Source organism: Mauremys reevesii, linkage group 6 (genome assembly GCF_016161935.1).
Source record: "Mauremys reevesii isolate NIE-2019 linkage group 6, ASM1616193v1, whole genome shotgun sequence".
NCBI lineage: Eukaryota > Metazoa > Chordata > Testudines > Geoemydidae > Mauremys > Mauremys reevesii.
Genome location: NC_052628.1, coordinates 64,250,488 through 64,270,344, shown reverse-complemented (window position 1 = coordinate 64,270,344; position 19,857 = coordinate 64,250,488). Strand labels below are relative to the sequence as shown.

Genomic DNA, 19,857 nt, shown 5'->3' with positions numbered 1-19,857 from the left:
AAAACCTAGTAATTTCAGAAGCATTATTTAATAGTGACAGTACATTCAACATGCAACCAATTTTTTTCAGACTCTTGATGGAGTGAATTTCTGTATTTACATATTAAATTTTTTTCACAACAAGTTAAAGTTCATTGCCATATTTTTGTTGTCTTTTAAGTATGCATTGAACCAAGGGCTTCAGTCTTTTAAAATGAAACATCCATCTACAAAACCTGAAGGACAAGCTTGCTATTTAACTGGTACCATTTCCTTGACAACTTGCTTTAGCATCTTTTGAGTGTATACTGAATGTTACAGAGTGTATTGCTGTTACCAGATTCTACAGTCTTTAACTGTGCTCTTCTGCAAACAAAGCAACAAAACAAATTCATATTTTGATTTTTAAATGAGAGCATATGTACATTATATGCCATAAGCACTACTTAAAACTGACACACCTGTGATCCCACATTTTTTCCTCCCTTTGTATTCAAGTAATGCTTGGAGTTACAGGAGCTGGAACAAGTATCAAACTACAACATATTTCTGTTCTCTCTCTGTTTATAAGAAACACCACTCATCTTAGAACTAACACAGACCTGCTGTTAGACCACTTTCTTTACTCTGAATTTTTAACATCAGAAATACTGAAGCGTCTTTATTATTATGTAAATTAAATCCATGTTATTTCATACTTCATTATTTTGGTGTGTCCCTAATTTTGTGTTTGATACACATTTCATAGAATAGAATATCAAGATTGGAAGGGACCTCAGGAGGTCATTTAGCCCAACCCCCTGCTCACAGCAGGACCAATCCCCAGACAGATTTTTGCCCCAGGTTCCCTAAATGACCCCCTCAAGGATTAAACTCACAATCTTGGGTTTAGTAGGCCAATGCTCAAACCACTGAGCTATCCCTCTCCCCAAATGACCTAGTGCCTCCCCTAGCCTTGTGGTAACCAGACATTTGGTTCGGGTGCCATTTAGCGTTGCCAGGTTCCCTTTTTCACTAGATCCAACTCTACTGATGGAACCATATGGGAGTCAGTGTGTCACATGAAGGAATTTGTTTTTTTTCAATTTTTTCTTTAATAACCGATTTTTGTGTGTATAATATTGTATGTTAAAAGAACATTTTTAAGGTACAAAGTCAAGCATCCAAACGTTTGGAAATGCCAGGATTAAGGTTGTGCTGTAAGTTGACCCCCTTGTGGGTATGCATTGATACACTCTTTTAATTACATATTTTTTCACAGGACCGCTGCCTCATTCATTGCACAGGATAGATTTGCTCTGGGGATGAATCTGTATAGATAAAAAACGAGGCTGTAGGACCCATATCTCATTTGTTGCAGAAGCTGGAAGGTGTGCAATGAATGAGGTAGAGAATTGCAAGAAGAGAACAGAAGGTCCCATGATACTGGAATGCTGCCCTGGAGAACTGGATTCAATCCCTGGCATTACCTCAGAGTTCCTGTCTGCTTCTAAACAAGTGACTTAAACCAAACTTTTCACGGGGGGTCATTATATGTGTGTTCCTCATTTTCTGGGTTTCCAGTTTGAGAGTCTGGGATCCGATTTGCAGAAGTGTTGGTCTATTTGTGAAGATAAATTCATTAATGTTTGTGAAGTGCTCCGATCCTATAGCAAATAGCACCACTGAAAAGCCCATGTGGACATTATCTTCTTAGCAGTGTGCAGTAAATAAGGCTTGGGGTCACATGTTGGAAAATAAAGATAAAATGAAATATTGAACAGCTGCTCATTAAATGAGCACTGGCCATCCCTGGCTGCCAATGGGTCAGGAGCCTGGGCTGCCAAGGAGCAGGGGACCCTTAAAGCTCTGACTCCACAGAAGCCCCCTAAGCAGACTGCCAAAGAGGCAGGAATGCAAGCAGTCAGGAAACCACACAGGTTTCCCTCCAACACCTGCCTGGTTTCCATCAGTATTTCAAAATCAACACAGTATGACACTCCCTAGCAGTACCCAAGTTTATGAGAACCTCACTATCACCTGTTCCTAGCATGAGAAAACCTAGTCTGTGCCTGCAGGGGGGGTCAGCTCCCTGCCACCTCCTGCCACATGCAGCACAAGCACTGCCCCCTCAGCCCTCATGGACTTTGCTGTCCCTGCTACAGGTTAGCGATAGGCACATTCCAACCCCCAACCCTCCAAGCATCCCCTTGCAGCATCCAGCCCCCACTCCACTGGTCACTTGCACAATTACCAGGCCCACTGTTCCCAAAGGAGCAGTACACCACAGCTAAATAGTTACACTTTAGACCACAGCTCTGCTTTACACACACACCACTTAGATGTGTTGATAGAGAAAGCAAGCATAAATTTATTTAACAGAGATTCAAATGGTGGCAAAGAGAAATAGTGGAAACAAACAGTTACATATAAAATAAAATGTGTTCTAGAGCTTAAATTTAACTAACAAGATGTCCTCTTGTCTAATAAGGTACTGCGTACCTCCAAAGTCCTTCTCACAACATTTTTTAACCTTGAAGGCTGAGATGCTCCTTTCATAAGACCAAGCCTGCTGGCATATTAGCTCCTCAGATGAAGGTTGCCAGGACATCTCTCTGCACCTTTAGATATATTAGACCAGTCCTTTGTTCTTCACCTGTAAACAGGCGCCCCTCACCCTCAAGTACTGTTCATCTCTTTCTGTAAATGTCTTCTCCTGAAGTCCCTGGATTCTCTGCATTAGCATTTGAATCAGTATGCAAATAGACTTTCATAGACACAGAATCCCAATGGTCAACCAGGGAGATAAATGTCTCCTACCTTCTGTCTGGTGGAACCTGTCAAATGCATGCTCTGGGTAACCTGCCTTTTACTACAAGTCTCTGAGAACATAATTTCCTATATATATATATATACACCTATCTCCTTACATATTATATGTATGTACATTTCACAAAGATTATGTTAAGCAGTGTGACACATGTTTTCAGTAGAAACCTTACACGATACTCTTTGGTGAACTAGGATGTAAATTCCAGACCTAGGGGATCCCTGTAACTCTTGTGCACCCATCCATTTGGCGTCAGGAGGGTCACAGAATGTTGATGAATTGTCTAATTCTGACCAAAAAAAATGTTTTGTTAAAAAATTTTCAACCAGCTCTAATCATTACCATGACTGGTTTAACAAACAGTAGTGCTGTAGAGGCGTGACTGTGAAATAAAATGGAAAAGGGGAAACAAGCTGAAGCTTTTAGACCTAATCAGTAAATTGGTATGTTTTTCATTTTCCCACCCATTTTTGTGGGAAGTGTTAATGTATTTTTAAGCACACTATAAAAACTATAATTGTACACCACTTATTTTCTACTGTCTCTTATATAGTCTAACCCAGACTATCTTTTCTTTTGTGGGACATTCATCTTGCCATAACCCTGTCTTTAGTTATTTGAGCCTGATGAAAGAAGCACATATTTCTGAATTCTTCTTCTCTTGCTTAACTTAAGCAATTTCACATCTTTGACATAGGCTATTGCTGTCCATTTTTTTCCTATACCATAAAAAATAGTAAGTAAAAACAGATGGGCTCCTAGAGAATTGTTTAAATGTAGATAATTGACCTCCTTAAAATGAATGCTTTAAAATGTTCTCTTTTTTTAAATGAAGGGAACAAAATTGCCGCCTTTGGGACTTACTCTAGCCTTCCACCCTTCTGCTCCTTCCACATAGTGCCTGACTGACACTTTTTCTGTTTCTTCCTACACACACTGTCTGGATGCTACTAGTGGGCAAACCCTCTGCAGCTCCTACAGCATGGAATAGCTTTTTATAGCTCTCTGCCTCTCAAATGTATATCTATTTTGAAATTTCATCTGCAAAAAAATCTATATTTACTCTTACTTGCACCTTTTAGTTTTTCTCTTTCTCTGTTCTCATTGTATATTTTAACGCTGTGTTATTTATTGAGGGAGGTTGGAGGCCTGCCCCATAGTTTGAGAACCTCTATACTAGAGCATACCTTTTAGAAAAATGACCAATCTTATTTCTGTAGATTTGGAAGTCCAAACTTAAAGGATTAATGTACATTTTTTGTATATGAACAGACACATTTATGATAATGACAATAAATGTAAACTCCCTACAGTTCTGTCTGCCCACACTAGATTATTTTGTCATAGACAAATGATTACTCACATGCTTAATATAAGTATAATTTCTCTCACATGTAATTTATGGGAATCTGGTACTGGGCCTTATTCATATTAGAATACAGCAATGGTTAAGAAATAGGCCAACTAACTCTGTTAGCGTGACAAATCTGGTGCATCGCCAGAAATAACGTTAAGAAAACACTGTATAAAGGCCAAAGAGACTGTTCTTTTTTTGAACTAAACATGGAAGAGATAACTAAAGAGGTTTCTTTGGCCCAATCCCATCAGCCCCTGGAGATCACTATACTAACACCTATCTATGTGAGGTATTAGAGAGACAAGATGGGTGAGATAATTGTACCAACTTCTGTTGGTGAGAGAGAGAGGCTTTTGAGCCACACACAGCTCTTCTTTAAGTCTGGGAAAGGTGAGTAACGGGCAAAATAGAGTGGTCCGTTAACGTCTCTGGAGTCATGGGCCACTCTACCTTGAGTGGTCCCTTACAATATGTACTAACTACTTATGCTAAACAATCTGTTCCACCTTTCATTTAGCCGTGATGCGGGGAGTACATTTCCCAGACCTGAATAAGAGCACTGTATGACTCAAAAGCTGATCTCTCTCACCAACAGAAGTTGGTCCAATAAAAGATATACCTCACCCACCTTGTCTTTCTAATGTCCTGGGACCAACATGGCAACAACTACATTGCATACCTACATAGGGTAGTCAGACCCATATATGCCAAGAAATATAGCTTTCCTTTCCTAAAAAGTTTGAGAGTTTCATTTGAACAAAAATATGCGATTAGTTGCAATTTGACCAAACTACCCACACTATATCTTGGGAAGGATTTATGGTTCGGTGAGTACCTTCCTGCTGCTTATAAAAGTACTAAAAGATAGATTGATACCAAACAGTAACTTTAAAAACACAGAAACCAGATGATAGACTCATATTTAAAAAAAGGTTTTCTGTTTCTTTTGAAAGTACATACACATATCAGGAACAGAGAGAGCTCCTGTAAAGAATATTTCCAGCATATTTTCCATAATACATGCAGTGATAGGAAAGTTCATGGTGTTTCTAAACTGAGGTAAATTTAGTTTCAGATCTGCATGTATTTATCAACAGGTATTATGTAAAATCCAATACTCTGCTTGTGCACTCAAGTCTCACAGCTGGTTTTATAACTGGCTAGTTGTGCAATATTAACATATTAGAGATCAGTCATAGAATCCTGATGGTGTATTATATTTTCTCTTCTCTCTGACACAAGTAAGATCCACAATCCAATGGATTCATAGATTCTTATTTCTTATTTGTTTTTTTCTCTCTGTCTACAGGGATATTTAAATACAGCAAATTAGTTTCTTAGCCCAAAATTGTTTCTACTTTTGCTGTAAAAAGCCAGTAAACAACATTCAGTATTATACCTTGAGATGTTCATGTTTCGTGCTTAGTGAATGTTCACCCTGCTAGCTGGGCCCGAGAATAGCAAAGACACCTGCAGGGGGTGGGGAAGGGATATCTCAGCCAGGATCAGCTGTGGCTGTGTTCCAGGTGCCTCTTCCTTACCCCAACCTTCACCTCTGTCAGGTGGGGCCTGCTGCTTCACTTTCTCCCAACTATTTGTTTGCCCCCATGCTGCATGGTGTGGGGAGGAAGAAGAAGGACGTTTCATGTTACATCTGAGACTGTCTAGGCCCTTGGGTGGAGAAATTCGTACAGGGTAACAGAGTGGGTGACTAATCTCTGATAGAATTTAGGTAGGGGATGTATACAGTTTGCTTCACAGGCCGGTTTTCATTGCGGGATCCTTGTTTCAGCCTCATCTTTAAACTAGTTGCTGTATCTCCTGTGATGCAAAGGCATGGCTGATCATCAGCTTTGTGATCTTGAAGGCAAAATTAGCCTTCAGGATTCCAAAACTGACCCTACAAAATTGCTTTGTGGGCTTTTTCATCTTCTACTGATATATTCCAATTTCTAATTTGCTTTTTCTCTCTGTCTACGGTTGATAGAGTAGGAAGGGTCCTGTTGAGGGCTGCTTGGGAGTTGATCCCAGGTAGTCAGATGGCATGATGAGGGGGTATGTCTCTATATTTGGTGCAGCTTATGGGGGTTTGTTCCACCTCCTGGAATACAGAGGATATGATTGCATTAATTAACTTTTTATTACATGAAAATATTTTCAAATGCATCTTTTTCATAGGCTATAAAGCTGGGGAGCCACCTGGGCCATGGCCCAACCATTTGGCACTTCGTGACATTCTGGCACTTCAGAATTTGCCCCTCATCTTCTCCCATTGGCTCCCTCTGAGGCTCATTCTCTTACTTGAAGTTTCATTGCTGGGTTGCCTTGGGAGATGTTGCGGATGGGAGTGGTCAAAGGGGCACAGGCATCAGATAGTTTGAGCTAGAGGGGGCTTAAATCTGAGCCACCTGCCTGCACATCCCAGCTTGCCAGGTGAAGCTCCAGCTCCAAGGGCACCAGAGTAGCAGGATGAGCAGGGAGAGTCTCCAGACACTGGTGGTTAGGCAAGTCCGCAGGGGCTGCATCACAATGCTGCAGACGGAATCTGTCCCAAGTGCAGCCAGCACCCAGCAAGCCAGTCCCCTCCCTGCAGCAGCAAATCTGTTCCTTCCTGCTGCTTTGTAGTGGAGCTGGAGCTAGTATCAGCAGTGGAAGGAGGGATGGAGTGAGACAGGAAGAGAAGGGGAAGGGGCCACAGAGGAGGGAGCCAGACAGTTCCCTGCACTCCTCCCTCCCACAGCTCTCTGCCAGGAGTGGCTCTAGGTATTTTGCCGCCCCAAGCATAGCAGGCAGGCTGCCTTCGGCCGCTTGCCTGCCGGAGGTCCTGCGGATTCGGCGGCAGGCCTGCGGGAAGTCCGTCGAAGCCGCGGGACCAGCGGACCCTCCGTAGGCATGCTGCCGAATGCAACCTGCCTGCCGCCCTCGCGGCGACCGGCAGAGCGCCCCCCTCTCTCCCTTCTTCATTTGCTCCATTCCCCTATGGCTCATTCAGGAAGCCCGCACAGAGCCTTTCACCCCTTTAGCCCTGGCATCAATATCCCATCTTCACTTTGGAGTGTTATGTGGAAGGTGGTGACCTTTTCCCTCTTCCGCTTCTCCTCCTTGTCTTCTTGGATGGGGGCTTCCTGAAAAGGGAAGAGGTGGATCCGACTGGTGGAGGCATGCAGTATACTGTATGGCTCCACAGCCCCTGATCTTTTCACAATGTTGATTCTATTGCTTCTTTAGATTGATACAGTCATGTCTGTTCTTTGACAAAATTGGCCCATTGGCTGAGATGCCTCCTGCCTGAGTTAACACAATGGAGACCACGTCTTCGTGCACCTTTTGCTGGACCCCCACTGGCGTTTTGGTGAATGACTTTTCCCTAGGGAACCCACTGAGTGTCCAACATTTCTCTGATGCCTTATTAGTTCCCGTGAAGCTGCCTGCAACTTTATAGGGTATCAGAGACCTGAGATTAGGTTTCTTTTTCTCCACTTTTTTATGCGTTGGATTCTGGTGAAGAGTCTAGGGTGAGATACCAACGTATGGATTTAGTTTAATTTCATGTATTTTCAACACTGAACCTGGATTACCCACCATGGACATATGTAAAAGACAGTTTTTTGTATTGGCAGGGGAGTCATACAATTTATAAGGGTAAATCAGTAGATGTGCATATCTTTTCTGTTAACAGTAAAATAAAATGCATTAGATTATTGGTGGTTATCTTGGGTAGGATTTCTTTTGTCTGGCTCTTTGTTGTTGTTTTTATAGCAAGATTGGCCTTTCTAGCCTTTTTGACTGCATTGGTTAATCCTTAAAAGAGGACTAACATCTGATTTATTCAAAGACAGTTAGGAAGATGGGAGTTCAGTGTTTCCTGATATAAGAGTAGTTGTGATATGGGAACTTTATAACATCTGTAGTAACCAAGCCAAAAATTTGGGATATCAGTGGAGGTCAGAACAAGTGTGGATACGTATCAGCAGCATGCCATGGTTGGTAACCATCATGGATCAGTATGGGGGTTTAGACCAGGGACCTGCTGATTTCCCACGGCTGTGATACAGTGGGAGAAAAAACATTCTCCTTCTCTTCACACATTTATTCTTTCTATTCTAGTACCCTACCTTAATCTCAACGTTCAACTTGTGTGTTCACACAACAGTGTGCTTTGAATATAGGAGGGTATGGAAAAATAAACACTGCTAATGAGGTGGCGCTCATTACTCTTAAATCTGGGAAAAGTCTAATTCACTATTCTACCAAAGCATTTAATTTTGTAAATATGTTTTATTAGTGTCACTGGCGGTGATGCACTTTTGGCTTCAAAATTAAGAGAGAAAGTGCCATTTGATTTATTCCCAAGACCAGTTCCTGTTCACATAGGGTAAATGTTACTTATAAAGATGCTCCTAAAATTTAATTATTATTTCAAAGCCGTTTTAATGATGTTTATAAATGCTTAAAATGTTATAAATTGGACATTTAAATGAGTCATTCTATTATTGTATAATTAAGACTGACTGAAAGTAAAATTACATTTTATTAGCCTTCTCTATTTTACATGAAGGCAATGGCAGAACTCCCATTGACGTCAGAAGCTGCAGCATTAGGCCCTAAATGTGTCTGTCTTTGTTGTGAGTAATCTCAATAGCAAAAGACTGTATCTCCTTACAAGTGTACTGTTTAGCCAACCATTGAGTGGCTGGTACAGTGCTTGTTTCTGAGAAAATGTTTCTAAGCTAACATAGAGATTTTCATAGAAACTGACAGACATCATAATGTTTTGGCAGATTTTAAATTGCCATTTCATTTGAGAGAGAACGTTATTGCTCTAACCAGCATCAGTGTACTGAGATTATTCACTGGGAACTATATTGAAGTTACGTGGCCCACTTTGACATGCATCCACATCTAATTATGCTCCAGTGATGCAAGGCTGAGATGGTGTAATGCAACATGAAATCAAAGTGAAAAGCTGCAATGCGACATCGAGGCTCTTCAACTCCACTTATTATTGTTGCAGCAGAGTTAGCACCTGGATCCAAAGAACAAATAACTTGGATAGTCTCATTGGAATATCAAAATGGATAACCACAAGGAGATAAAAGCTTTCTCAGAGCCATTAACAATGTCAGGCCAAACACCTTTAGTAAAATGTAGAAGAACTGGAAGAAAAATATGTAGCTGATGATTATGATGTTGGAGTCAACAAACAATTTGTTTTTAATGTGAGTTATAAATAAATGTCTCCTACAAATTCTGTTCTAAGCTTTGCCACTCACTGTGGTAATAATGTAAATATGTGTGTCTCCTACAACTGATATCTAAGATGAAGATGTGAGACAAAGGAGAAGTAGGTGAGTTTCAGGGCAAGAACATCAAAACTATATATTTGAGCCTGATCTTCCTTTCAGAGATCCTGGTGCACTGTGTGTGTCTTAACTTCTGTACACATATGATATAGCTGATTTCACAAGATACTCTTTTATAGTGGTTGCACTTCAGAAGTTTCTTCTGTTTTGAAGGATTCTACCAGTGTGAGGGGCTCCTTATATTTAACCTGTAGAACCAATAATATTTCTCAAATGAAGAGAAATTTGAGGGCATATAGTGAAATATGTAGGGGAAAAAAGTAGCTTTGAGAACAAAACTTATTCTGTTAAGAGCTATGGTCTCTTAATAGGCTTTATTTAAGAGAACGATATTGTTTCATATAGATATATATATAGATAGATAGATAGATAGATGTATGTATATACATACATCTATCTATATATATATATATGAAACAATATCGTTTCATCGTTTCATCGTGTATATATATGTATGTGTGTGTGCGTGTGTGTGTATATATATATATAAAATATATATGATTTAGTCCATGTTATTCAAAACATCCCATATGCAGAATGTACGCTTTTTAATTGAGCATTTAAAAAAATATTTCAAATAATTCTCCTATGGCACGTATTCTTTGCAGTAGACTTTACTGCAGCTGATTATATTGTTTGGGCTAGTTCCATCCCTGTTTTGGGACTTCTTTTGCTAGTGTAAGCTATTGACAAGGAAAGTCCACTGTTGGGGACGTTGTGGCAGAGAGAAGGCAGTCACAACCTTTTATCTGATAAAGACAGAGGTGATACAACCCAGCTAGTGCATTTTCAAAAGTAGGAAGTGCTAGCTGGAAGGAAGTGTAGCCAACGCAGATGGGATGTGTTAAATCAGTACATCCTCTGGGGAGACTCTGTAAATGTAGGAAAAGCATTGGCCTGAGGCCAAATTAGTCTATTCTTGTTCTGGGGAGGGAGCCCTACAATGTGTTGCTTAAATTAAATTCCCTTCTCTTCTTCTGTGGAAACAAAGTTTAAGAAACCTGGGTAAAAAGAGCCACACAAGCTCTTAAACTCATATAATGTGTTTAGTCTAACTTTAGTATGTTCCAGCATATTGTGCTTCTAATAATGAGCAAAGTAGCTAGGCCTATAATAAGCAAAAACAATGTAGACAAAAGAGAACACTGATTTAAGGTCACTGTGTCAAATGCAGAAAAACACTCTGTTTATATCAGGTCAGGCATGAGTTTACAATTAGCACTAATTACTGCGGAAAAATCAAAACAGCAGCTTTAAGGAAGGACACTTTTCACTGCAAGATCAAAGCCATGTCTCTGCAGCATAGCAAAGCCTCCACTATTTAATTGTACTGAAGTGCTAATTGGATGTGAGGTGCTTTCATGTGTTCCCCCAATTAGCCAGTCATCCCTGACCAAATCCACATAAAAAGAGATTGAGTTTTTAAAGCTTTTGTGTGAATGATTTTGTTTGGGTAGAAGGAATGGTGCCTTCTTTTTATTTAAATTGAGGAGTTTGGGGTCATAGTTTCGAGCTTGCTAGAAATGAATGGATATGGGGCTCTAAACCACACTATACAGTAAATAAATAGTTAACTGGCATCTAGAAATCAGTGGAGGAAAACATAAAAGCTACAGCTAAACCTTATATTTATGTTTCTTAGTTTACTGATATATGTTTTGAAAAGAGAGATTTTGATGCCTGGAGCAATTCCTGGTTTTAGTGAATTGTGTTTTTGTTTGTTTGTTTTTGATCAGTGTTTTATATTTTGGATTATGATAGAGAGAACATAGCATTGTTTATTTTAGTATTCATTTTTTAGACATATTTGCAAACTTTTCCAAGCATTTTTTAAATTCTTCAATTTGTTTTTATGACATCTCTAAAACTACTGTACACAATTATTTTTATTAAATCATTATTAAGTTATTAATAGCAGCAAAGAATCCTGTGGCACCTTATAGACTAACAGACGTTTTGCAGCATGAGCTTTCGTGGGTGAATACTGTTCTCAATGGTGGCAGATGACAGAACAAGAAGCAATGGTCTCAAGTTGCATTGGGGGAGGTCTAGGTTGGATATTAGGAAACACTATTTCACTAGGAGAGTGGTGAAGCACTGGAATGGGTTACCTAGGGAGGTGGTGGAATCTCCAACTTTAAAGGTTTTTAAGACCCGGCTTGACAAAGCCCTGGCTGGGATGATTTAGTTGGGGATTGGTCCTGCTTTGAGTAGGGGATTGGACTAGATGACCTCCTGAGGTCTCTTCCAATCCTAATATTCTATGATTCTATGAATAACTGGCAGTTTGTAGTACTGATTAAAAGGATCTGGGGTTATAGTGGACCACAAATTGAATATGAGTCAACAATGTGATACAGCTGTGAAAAAGGCTAACTATAATTCTGGGATGTATTAACAGGAGTGTTGTATGTAAGACATAGGAGGTAATTGTCCTGCTGTTCTTAGCAGTGGTGAGGCCTCAGCTGGTGTGCTATGTCCAATTCTGGGTGCCACATTTTAGGAAAGATGTGGACAAGTTGGAGAAAGTCCAGAGGAGAGCATAAAAAAGGTAAAAGTTTTAGAAAACGTGTCCTATGAGGAAAGAGAAAAAAAAAAACAACTGAGTATGTTTAGTGTTCAGAAAAGAAGACTGAGGTAGGATCTGTTAACAGTCTTCAGATATGTTAAGGGTTGTTATAAAGAGGACAGTGATCAGTTGTTCCCCGTGGCCCACCCACTTTGTCTCTCTAGTATCCTGGGAATGACACCGTTACAACTACACTGCACACAATTGTTTTCCATGTCCACTGAAGGTAGGACAAGAAGTAGTGGAGTAAGGGTATAATCTGCAGCAAGGGAGATTTAGGATAGATAGTGCAAAAAAAACCTTTTTAACTATAAGGGTAGTTAAGCTCTGAAATGGGCTTCCAAAGGAGGTTGTGGAATCCCCATCATTGGAGGTTTTTAAAAACAGGTTGAACAAACACCTGTCAGATGATCTAGGTTCACTTGGTCCTGCCACACCATAGGTGGCAGGACTTAATGACTTCTTGAGGTTCCTTCCAGCCCTAATTTCTATGGTTCTATGATTACTGGAGGGCAATGTGCTCCAAACACACTCTTCCCTGACATATCCTTGTACCTGGGGTCTGAGGGAGTGGTGAAGAGCCAGCTACAGAAGCTCTGTCACCCAGGGATTCTCCTAGCCACTTAAGCTAGCTTTAAGGTTACTTTGTGCTGCCACAGTGTTGCAAGGCAATGCTGAATCAGAGCCTATATCTAGAGACCTTGTGGCTTTTTCAAATACAATATAACAGAAAATTAAAAATGAAAAACAACCTATAAAACAAAATAAAATTTTAAAAGTGACCCTGTAGCAGCTGTTCCTGTGCTATAGGGATGGGCCAAGTTCCCTGCTCCAGGCATTGTGATCTCCTGTGTGGGGTTGCAGCGCCACTCAAGTTTGGCCTGGTCACCTCGGCATCCTAAACCCTGTCCTTCCAGGTCATAATGCCACTGAAATTTGGCTCAGCCACCTCCCATCATGATGAAGAAAGGGTGGCAGAGCCAAAGTTGAGTGAGTGGTACTGCAACCTGGCACATGGGGTGGCAGCACCTCTCAGGTTTGGCCTGGCCACTCCTCCATTATCGTGACAGGGGGTTGGGGAGGGGCCAGGAAATGGAGACAAATTTGAATGTGTGGCATTGTGTCCTGGCAGGACAGGAGCAGCAAGGTGAATGTGTGTGTGGGGGGGCTCACTCTGCAAACTCCACCTGTCAGGCGTCCCACCTAACCCAACCCCCCCCCCCCCCCCGGGGCAGGACCCTCCCTTCCTCTGTACCCTCACGTGGATTAAAACAATAAAACAAAATAAGAAATTCACAAAAAGTGAAATTAAAAAAAATATATAACAAGGATTTCATGGGTCTCTATCTATACCCATGTTTTAGTAAGGTACTTAAGTATGTGCCTAATGTTGAAGCACAAGAGGAATTCCATTGAAGATCCATTTTCCCTACTCTAAAGCTTTTGAGTTATTTTATTTTACTGTTATAGATACTGCTCTTGAACTTTGAAACTCATTTATTGATTTTAGAGGCTTTAATTCCTTCTTGAGGGTCAAGTCATATTATAAAAGCAGTGGAGCTTTGCTACTGTGATTTGTGAAAATAGCAGAACCTTCACAGTACCACTCCTTCATATTTTGCAACAGTCAAGTGAAAATAAATTAATCAGACATACCATTGCATGCAGTATAGAACTCTATATCTGCAGTATTTGTTTACAAATATCCACAGATAGCTAGAAAAACAGCTAACTAAAGCTTATAAAGATATGTATAAGGCACACCTTTCTTGTTGCCTACTTTTCTCATGTTTTATGTATGGTGGTAATGTTGATGGAAATTATGAAACAGCAGGAATGAGCCACCAGTAATGCTTCTAAACACAGCAGTTTCCGTTTCAGTAAGGTGAAGTAAGTTGAAAGGCATAGCCACTACTGGCTGATGTCTTAGCAGCTGGATATGAGCGTTAATGTTTCATGGGAATCCTTGGAGGCATGTCTGTCAGTGGGTGGCCTTCATCATAGCTATCCTTGCTCTGACTTTAAAGTGCCTGCTCTTGATCAGTAGAAGGAGTAACTAAAAGACCTAAAGATGGCTATTACCCACATAGTTTACATACACAGTATTCCAGTTAAGCACTTAGCCTTGGCTGCTCACCATCTCCACTCTGTCATGTCCTCTCTTCCTCAACCTTGCTCACATTACTTGGATATAGAATTGCACATTTCTCCACACTATGTATAAGAACATAAGAACAGCCATACTGGGTCAGACCAATGGTCCATCTAGCCAAGTATCCGGTCTTCCGACCGTAGCCAGTGCTTCAGAGGGAATGTACAGAACAGGTAATCAAGTGATACATCCCCTGTTGCCTATTCCCTGCTTCTGGCAAACAGAGGCTAGGGACACCATCCCTGCCCATCCTGACTAATAAACATTGTACTTATCTAGTTCTTTTTTGAACCCTGTTATAGTCCTCGCCTTTACAACGTGCTCTGGGAAAGAGTTCCACAGATTGACTGTGCATTGTGTGAATTAATACTTCCTTTTGTTTGTTTTAAATCTGCTACCTATTAATTTCCTTTGGTGATCCCTGGTTTGTGTGTCATAACACTTCCTTATTTACTTTCTCCACACCAGTCAACTCTATCATATCCTCCCTTAGTCATCTCTTTTCCAAACTGAAAAGTCCCAGTCTTATTAATCTCTCCTTGTAAGGAAACTGCTCCATATCCTCAGTCATTTTTGGTGCCCTTTTCTAATTCCCATATATCTTTTTTTTTTAGATAGGGCGACCAGATCTGCATGCAGTATTCAAGATGTGGGCATAACATGAATTTATATAAAGGCAATATGATATTTTGTCTTATTATCTATCCCTTTCCTAATGATTCCCAATATTCTGGTAATGTTTTTGACTGCTGCTGGATGTTTTCAAAGAACTATCCACAATGACTCCAGATCTCTTTCTTGATTTGGACAGCTAATTTAGACCCCATCATTTGATATGTATAATAGGGATTATATTTCCAATGTGCATTACTCTGCATTTATCAACATTGAATTTCATCTGCCATTTAGTTGTCCAGTCACCCAGTTTTGTAAGATGTTAGAGCTACAAACATTTTTGAGAGCTTGCAGAAGTTCTCCAGCCACACTAGGAACAACTTTTAACTACTGATATTTTCAAGGTAAAAAAATTAGCAGAAAAAAGCTTATGAGGTATTATGTATATACATCATCATCAAGAATAAAAAAAAATCCCAAAGCCTAGTTTTTTTAAAATAATTCTGTACGTCACCTTTAATAGTGCTCAAAGGAGTGTGTTGATAGAGACAGAAGGGGACTACTTATAAGAAATGTACCTTGTACAAGAAGTGTGCGTGTCACTGTATTTTTCTTTTATTGTGCTCAAACAATATGCTACAGTGCTAATGAAATGTTAAGATTGCATCATTAAAAATATAGGAATTGTCATATCAGATCAGACCAGCGGTCCAATAAATTCTGGTGCTCTGACTCTATCAGTGACTTGTACCAGATGCTTCACAGGAAGGCGCAGAGATCCTCAAAATAGACATTTATGGAATAACTTGTCCAGAGGGGAAGATTCATTCTAACCTCAGGGAGTAAGCAGTCAGCATATAAAATTTTAAAAAGGAAACGGGAAAGTGAAAGCTCTACAGTAATGTTAATCCGGTCAAGTTGCTTCTAAGTAGTATTTTCTATTCCAAGAAAGAGTTTTGTTAATTATATATCTTATGTTTATTGTAAGCAGTAAATGTATGTTGCTGTTTATATTGTTAAAAGTATACAGTAAAATAGAGTATGCAACGTAGCCTGAGTGAGTTAATATTGCTATAGTTAAATTTTGTGACTTATTTTAATTGTATGACCTTGTTGTTGCCTTAACATAGTTTCCTGCTTTTAATAAGGAAAATGATTAAAAAGACAGACTCAGCTTTATTATAAATACATTCTGTTCTGTCATCAAATAGTCTTTGCATAATCTGTCTAGCTTTTAAGGAAACCAGACTACATATATATGTATGTATGTATATGAGTATTACTTAAATTGTGTATTAGTATACCTGGCTATGTATTTTAAGATTTAGAGCTTTTGTTTGGCCATAGACCAAACATTACAGGATCATTAATTGCAGTGTAAGCTTTCAAATGATGCACAAGTAAGGGACTTGACCTGATTTGACCACATCATCTACCGGGAAAAGAGAGAGAGAATTCAGACTTCATATTTACTCAGCGTTAGGCCTTTCCTGAGTTGAGACTGACAACAGTCACATGTTACACTCATAAAACTCAAAGAAGCAAAACTGAAAAGTTTCAACATCAACAAGAGATTATTTCAAATGTAATTAAGACAGCAGAAACATGTTACATTTAAAGTTGATGCTGCCCTTTAATATGTAAATAGTTAACGCTCTACCTTTATAGAATACATACTTGGCATCACAGTTTTACATAAGTTAACGTGTTGAAGAGCAGTTTACTCACTATCAGTGTGTTGAGTTCAGTCAGAAATCATGTCCTTGTATGACCTCAGCAATTGGCATTTTCATCCTTCTCCTTTCTGTGTTCAAAAATTAAAAAAAAATTAAAGGAAACTTGAAAAGCACCAACTTAACTGGAGCTTTAGTGTTTTGTGGAAATACTTCTTCTAAAGTCTACGAAAGAAGTTAGTGCACTTTGCATTAAAAGATTCAAGCTTTCCTTTCTTTTATACCTTATTTCTTCTTAAATTATCCAGTTTTTTTCAGTCTTTATGTAAGCACCATTACCATACCAGTCTCGACACTTCAGATCCTGCTAAGTGCTGAGTGCAGTGAAGTCAAAGGGGGATGAAAATGCTCAGCAACTCCCAGGAACAGTCCTTTATCTGAAAGGTCCTAAGGATGAACATCCCCTTTCTCTTCAAGTTACGTGAGATCTCTCACTTCCCTTCCTTTTAAATTTGTTGAATGACTTGAAATGTAGGTCATTTAGACTAGAGTACTCTGTTCATTTGCTTTTTTTCATTTTGATGTGATTATAATTGGCTGGTAAAGTTTTATTTTTGGGTACATTTGCTTTTAGTGGTTTTTTTGACACACGTGAATACTGATTTTTAGTTGGTACATGTGGCAACTAAAGAACTGCTCTTTGTAGAGGTTATTTTAGAGGGAAATTAGGAACAAGGATGCAGAAATTATGTGAAGAGGGGGAAAAGTATAGTTGCATTGAGAGAATAGAATTTGGAATAAATAAGGCACAGCTCATATTCTGTCATTCTCTCTGTGCATTTTTCATGGAGAAGAGCTGTTGGTGACACTTACTAAAGTGCTGCAACACTTTGCTAATTTAAAAAGGTCTTCCTCAGATCGATTGCGACCTTATCAATAGGATAGTCTCATTCATCTCCTAAGCAGACTGCTGTCACATTGTACTATAATAGCTTTAGGCTGAAGTTACTCCTGTTAGAAGATAGAACGTTTAGTCATGCTTTGAAATAGGTCTCACACAAGGTAAAGCAACATTGTCCAGATTTCATTAAGAGACTAGTTTCACTACAACAATCAAATTAAGTTCTGAAAGCACAAATGTAATTGATCAAATCATAAATTCTATGACTGACTGACAAATAGTGTTTTGTTTTCACTGACGAAGAGTTTTTTTGCATAATATAGATTTGTAGTTAATTAATTTCCCCATATGCTGGAGAGTACTTAGAGTTTATTAATATTTCCTGATCATAGGTGGCAGAGGTAACCCATGCTATAATTAAGGTTGCATGACACTTTCCATTATAATACCCTATTTCATTTGCTTATAACTTAGTCTGAACTGAATTTTTCCATGACTGGTGTCTGCCTCCAGCTGAACTTTTGGAAAGTTTCAGCTAACAAGGTTCAGCCATTTCTGAGAATGAGAGTAGGGAAAATACATGATTTTGCACATGTTAAAAAAAAATTATCACAGTCATTTCACTGAGAAGCTCTCGCCACTCTATGCTTTGGAGCAGGACCTTGAAATTTAGCATTGGGGATTTGCCTTGCTGTCATAGATATGCCTTTTGCTGTCCTTGTAAAAATGTACCCAAATTTGGCCATGTTGTAACCTCTGAAAAATATTTGTTTGCACATGCTCAGTAGAGACTTCTTAGAGGAATGACTGGCAGGGAAATGGTAGCAGGAGCTTCAGAAGAGAAGAGAACCAGGAGGTGGCGGAGTATATAGGGTTGCCACCAGTTCAGATTTTACCTGGACAGTCCGGTTTTTGGCTTCTATGTCTGGGTGCCATTTAGGGTTGCCAGGCACCCGGTTTTCAACTGGAAAGTCCAGTCAAAAAGGGAACCTGGCAATGCTAAATGGCACCCGAACCAAAAGTCTGGTTACCACAGGGCTGGGGGAGGCACCAGGTCATTAACTCACCTCCTACCTGCAGACAGTCTCCTTGAGACAATCCAGCAAGCGAAGGGGGAAGAGGGGCAGAGGAGTGGTCGATGGGAACAGGGCCTTGGGAGGGGAAGAGGTGGAGCAGGGATGGGGCCTTGGGGGAATTGGTGGGGCAGGGCCTCAGGGGCCCAGTTACTAGCAATTTAAAAGGTTGCAACCCTAGGGAGACAGGTAAGAGCAGATGGGGACAGCAAACTGGGAGGAGGGGCAGGAGCAGAAGATGGGGAAAGGTAGGAACAGAGCAGGGGAGAGAAGAAGTTGTGGCGGGAAGAGGATAGGTGCAGAGGTGGAAACATTGACAGGAGCCACAGGGAGAGATTAGGGATGAGGGAGGAATCCAGTGTGTGTGGCGGGGAGGGATAGGTCAGGAGTCAGGGGATGGATAGTAGCAGGACAAGGAACAGGGAGAGTCTTGGGGAGGTAGGGACAGAAATCACTAGGGCATATTCCCCTGCAGAACTTGGAACTGAACCGAGAAGTCAGTCTGAGATTCCTTTGTTGTCTAGCGAGGACTGTGGCAGAGGACTGTGCTATGGATCTAACGATCACAATCCCGCTGATGACACATGGGGCAGGGGAGTGTCAATCTTGGTTTCACAGAATGAAGTTTTTGTTTTTTCAACTGTAAAGGTTTTTAATACTTAGGAAATTACATAAAATCCCAACATTGATAGAATATTAACATTGCAAAGTCAAGCACTGAAAAGTTAGTAAATACCTGAATTAGGGTTATTTGTACAACCTTAATTCATCCCTCTGGGGTATATGCATTATGATATAGCCTATAATTACATAACATATTTTTCCCCCACAAGACCCCAGCCTCATTTGTTGAGAACAAATCAGGGTTGTATAGTGAATGAGCCTGTTGTCTGCCTCATTTGTTGCAAAGTTGGAAGGCATGTTTTGAATGAGACAGGAATCAGCATGACTAAGGCAGGTGAATGCCATACTGGAGAACTGAGGTCAGTTTACTGAGTGAGGCAAGGGTCCTGTGGGAAAAAAATGGGAGCATGTGGTTAAACATGGTATTATAATGCGTACAGACAAGGGACCTAAATTAAAGTTGCATGGACAGTGGTGGCATTTCCTAATTTTGAGTGCTTGTCTTTGCAACCTTACCATTCTTTTAATATAGTTTGGATGTAATTTTACGTATATATTGGGGCAAGTCCTGCAGCCCCCTGTGGAGACACAAAAGGCCGGATTAGTAAAAGAACAAATACTGGTTAGCTGTTCAAACTGTGGCCAGATAGTGGGAATACATGCAATGGGCCACTTTCTATGTACAGTAGAACTTCTTTCTTTGGGGGTGGAATCAGCACTATCAGAAAATAGAGTTTTTGGG

At 40.0% G+C, this 19,857-nt stretch overlaps 1 protein-coding gene across 5 annotated transcripts in view; it reads left to right on the top strand.

Moving 5' to 3' along the window:
- The window catches only part of FBXL17 (F-box and leucine rich repeat protein 17), a 464,738-nt gene that overhangs the window by 348,697 nt on the left and 96,184 nt on the right, over positions 1-19,857 (top strand). The window contains exon 8 of one of the 5 annotated variants that reach the window (XM_039544566.1): positions 9,063-9,091. The exons of 3 other annotated variants lie outside the window; for them this stretch is intronic. In XM_039544566.1, coding sequence (XP_039400500.1) covers positions 9,063-9,076 — 14 coding nt within the window. In that variant the 3' untranslated portion in view covers positions 9,077-9,091. Of the gene's footprint in view, positions 1-1,240; positions 1,378-9,062; positions 9,092-19,857 lie in introns of those variants that run through there. One more of the 5 variants, XM_039544565.1, reaches the window with a different exon arrangement.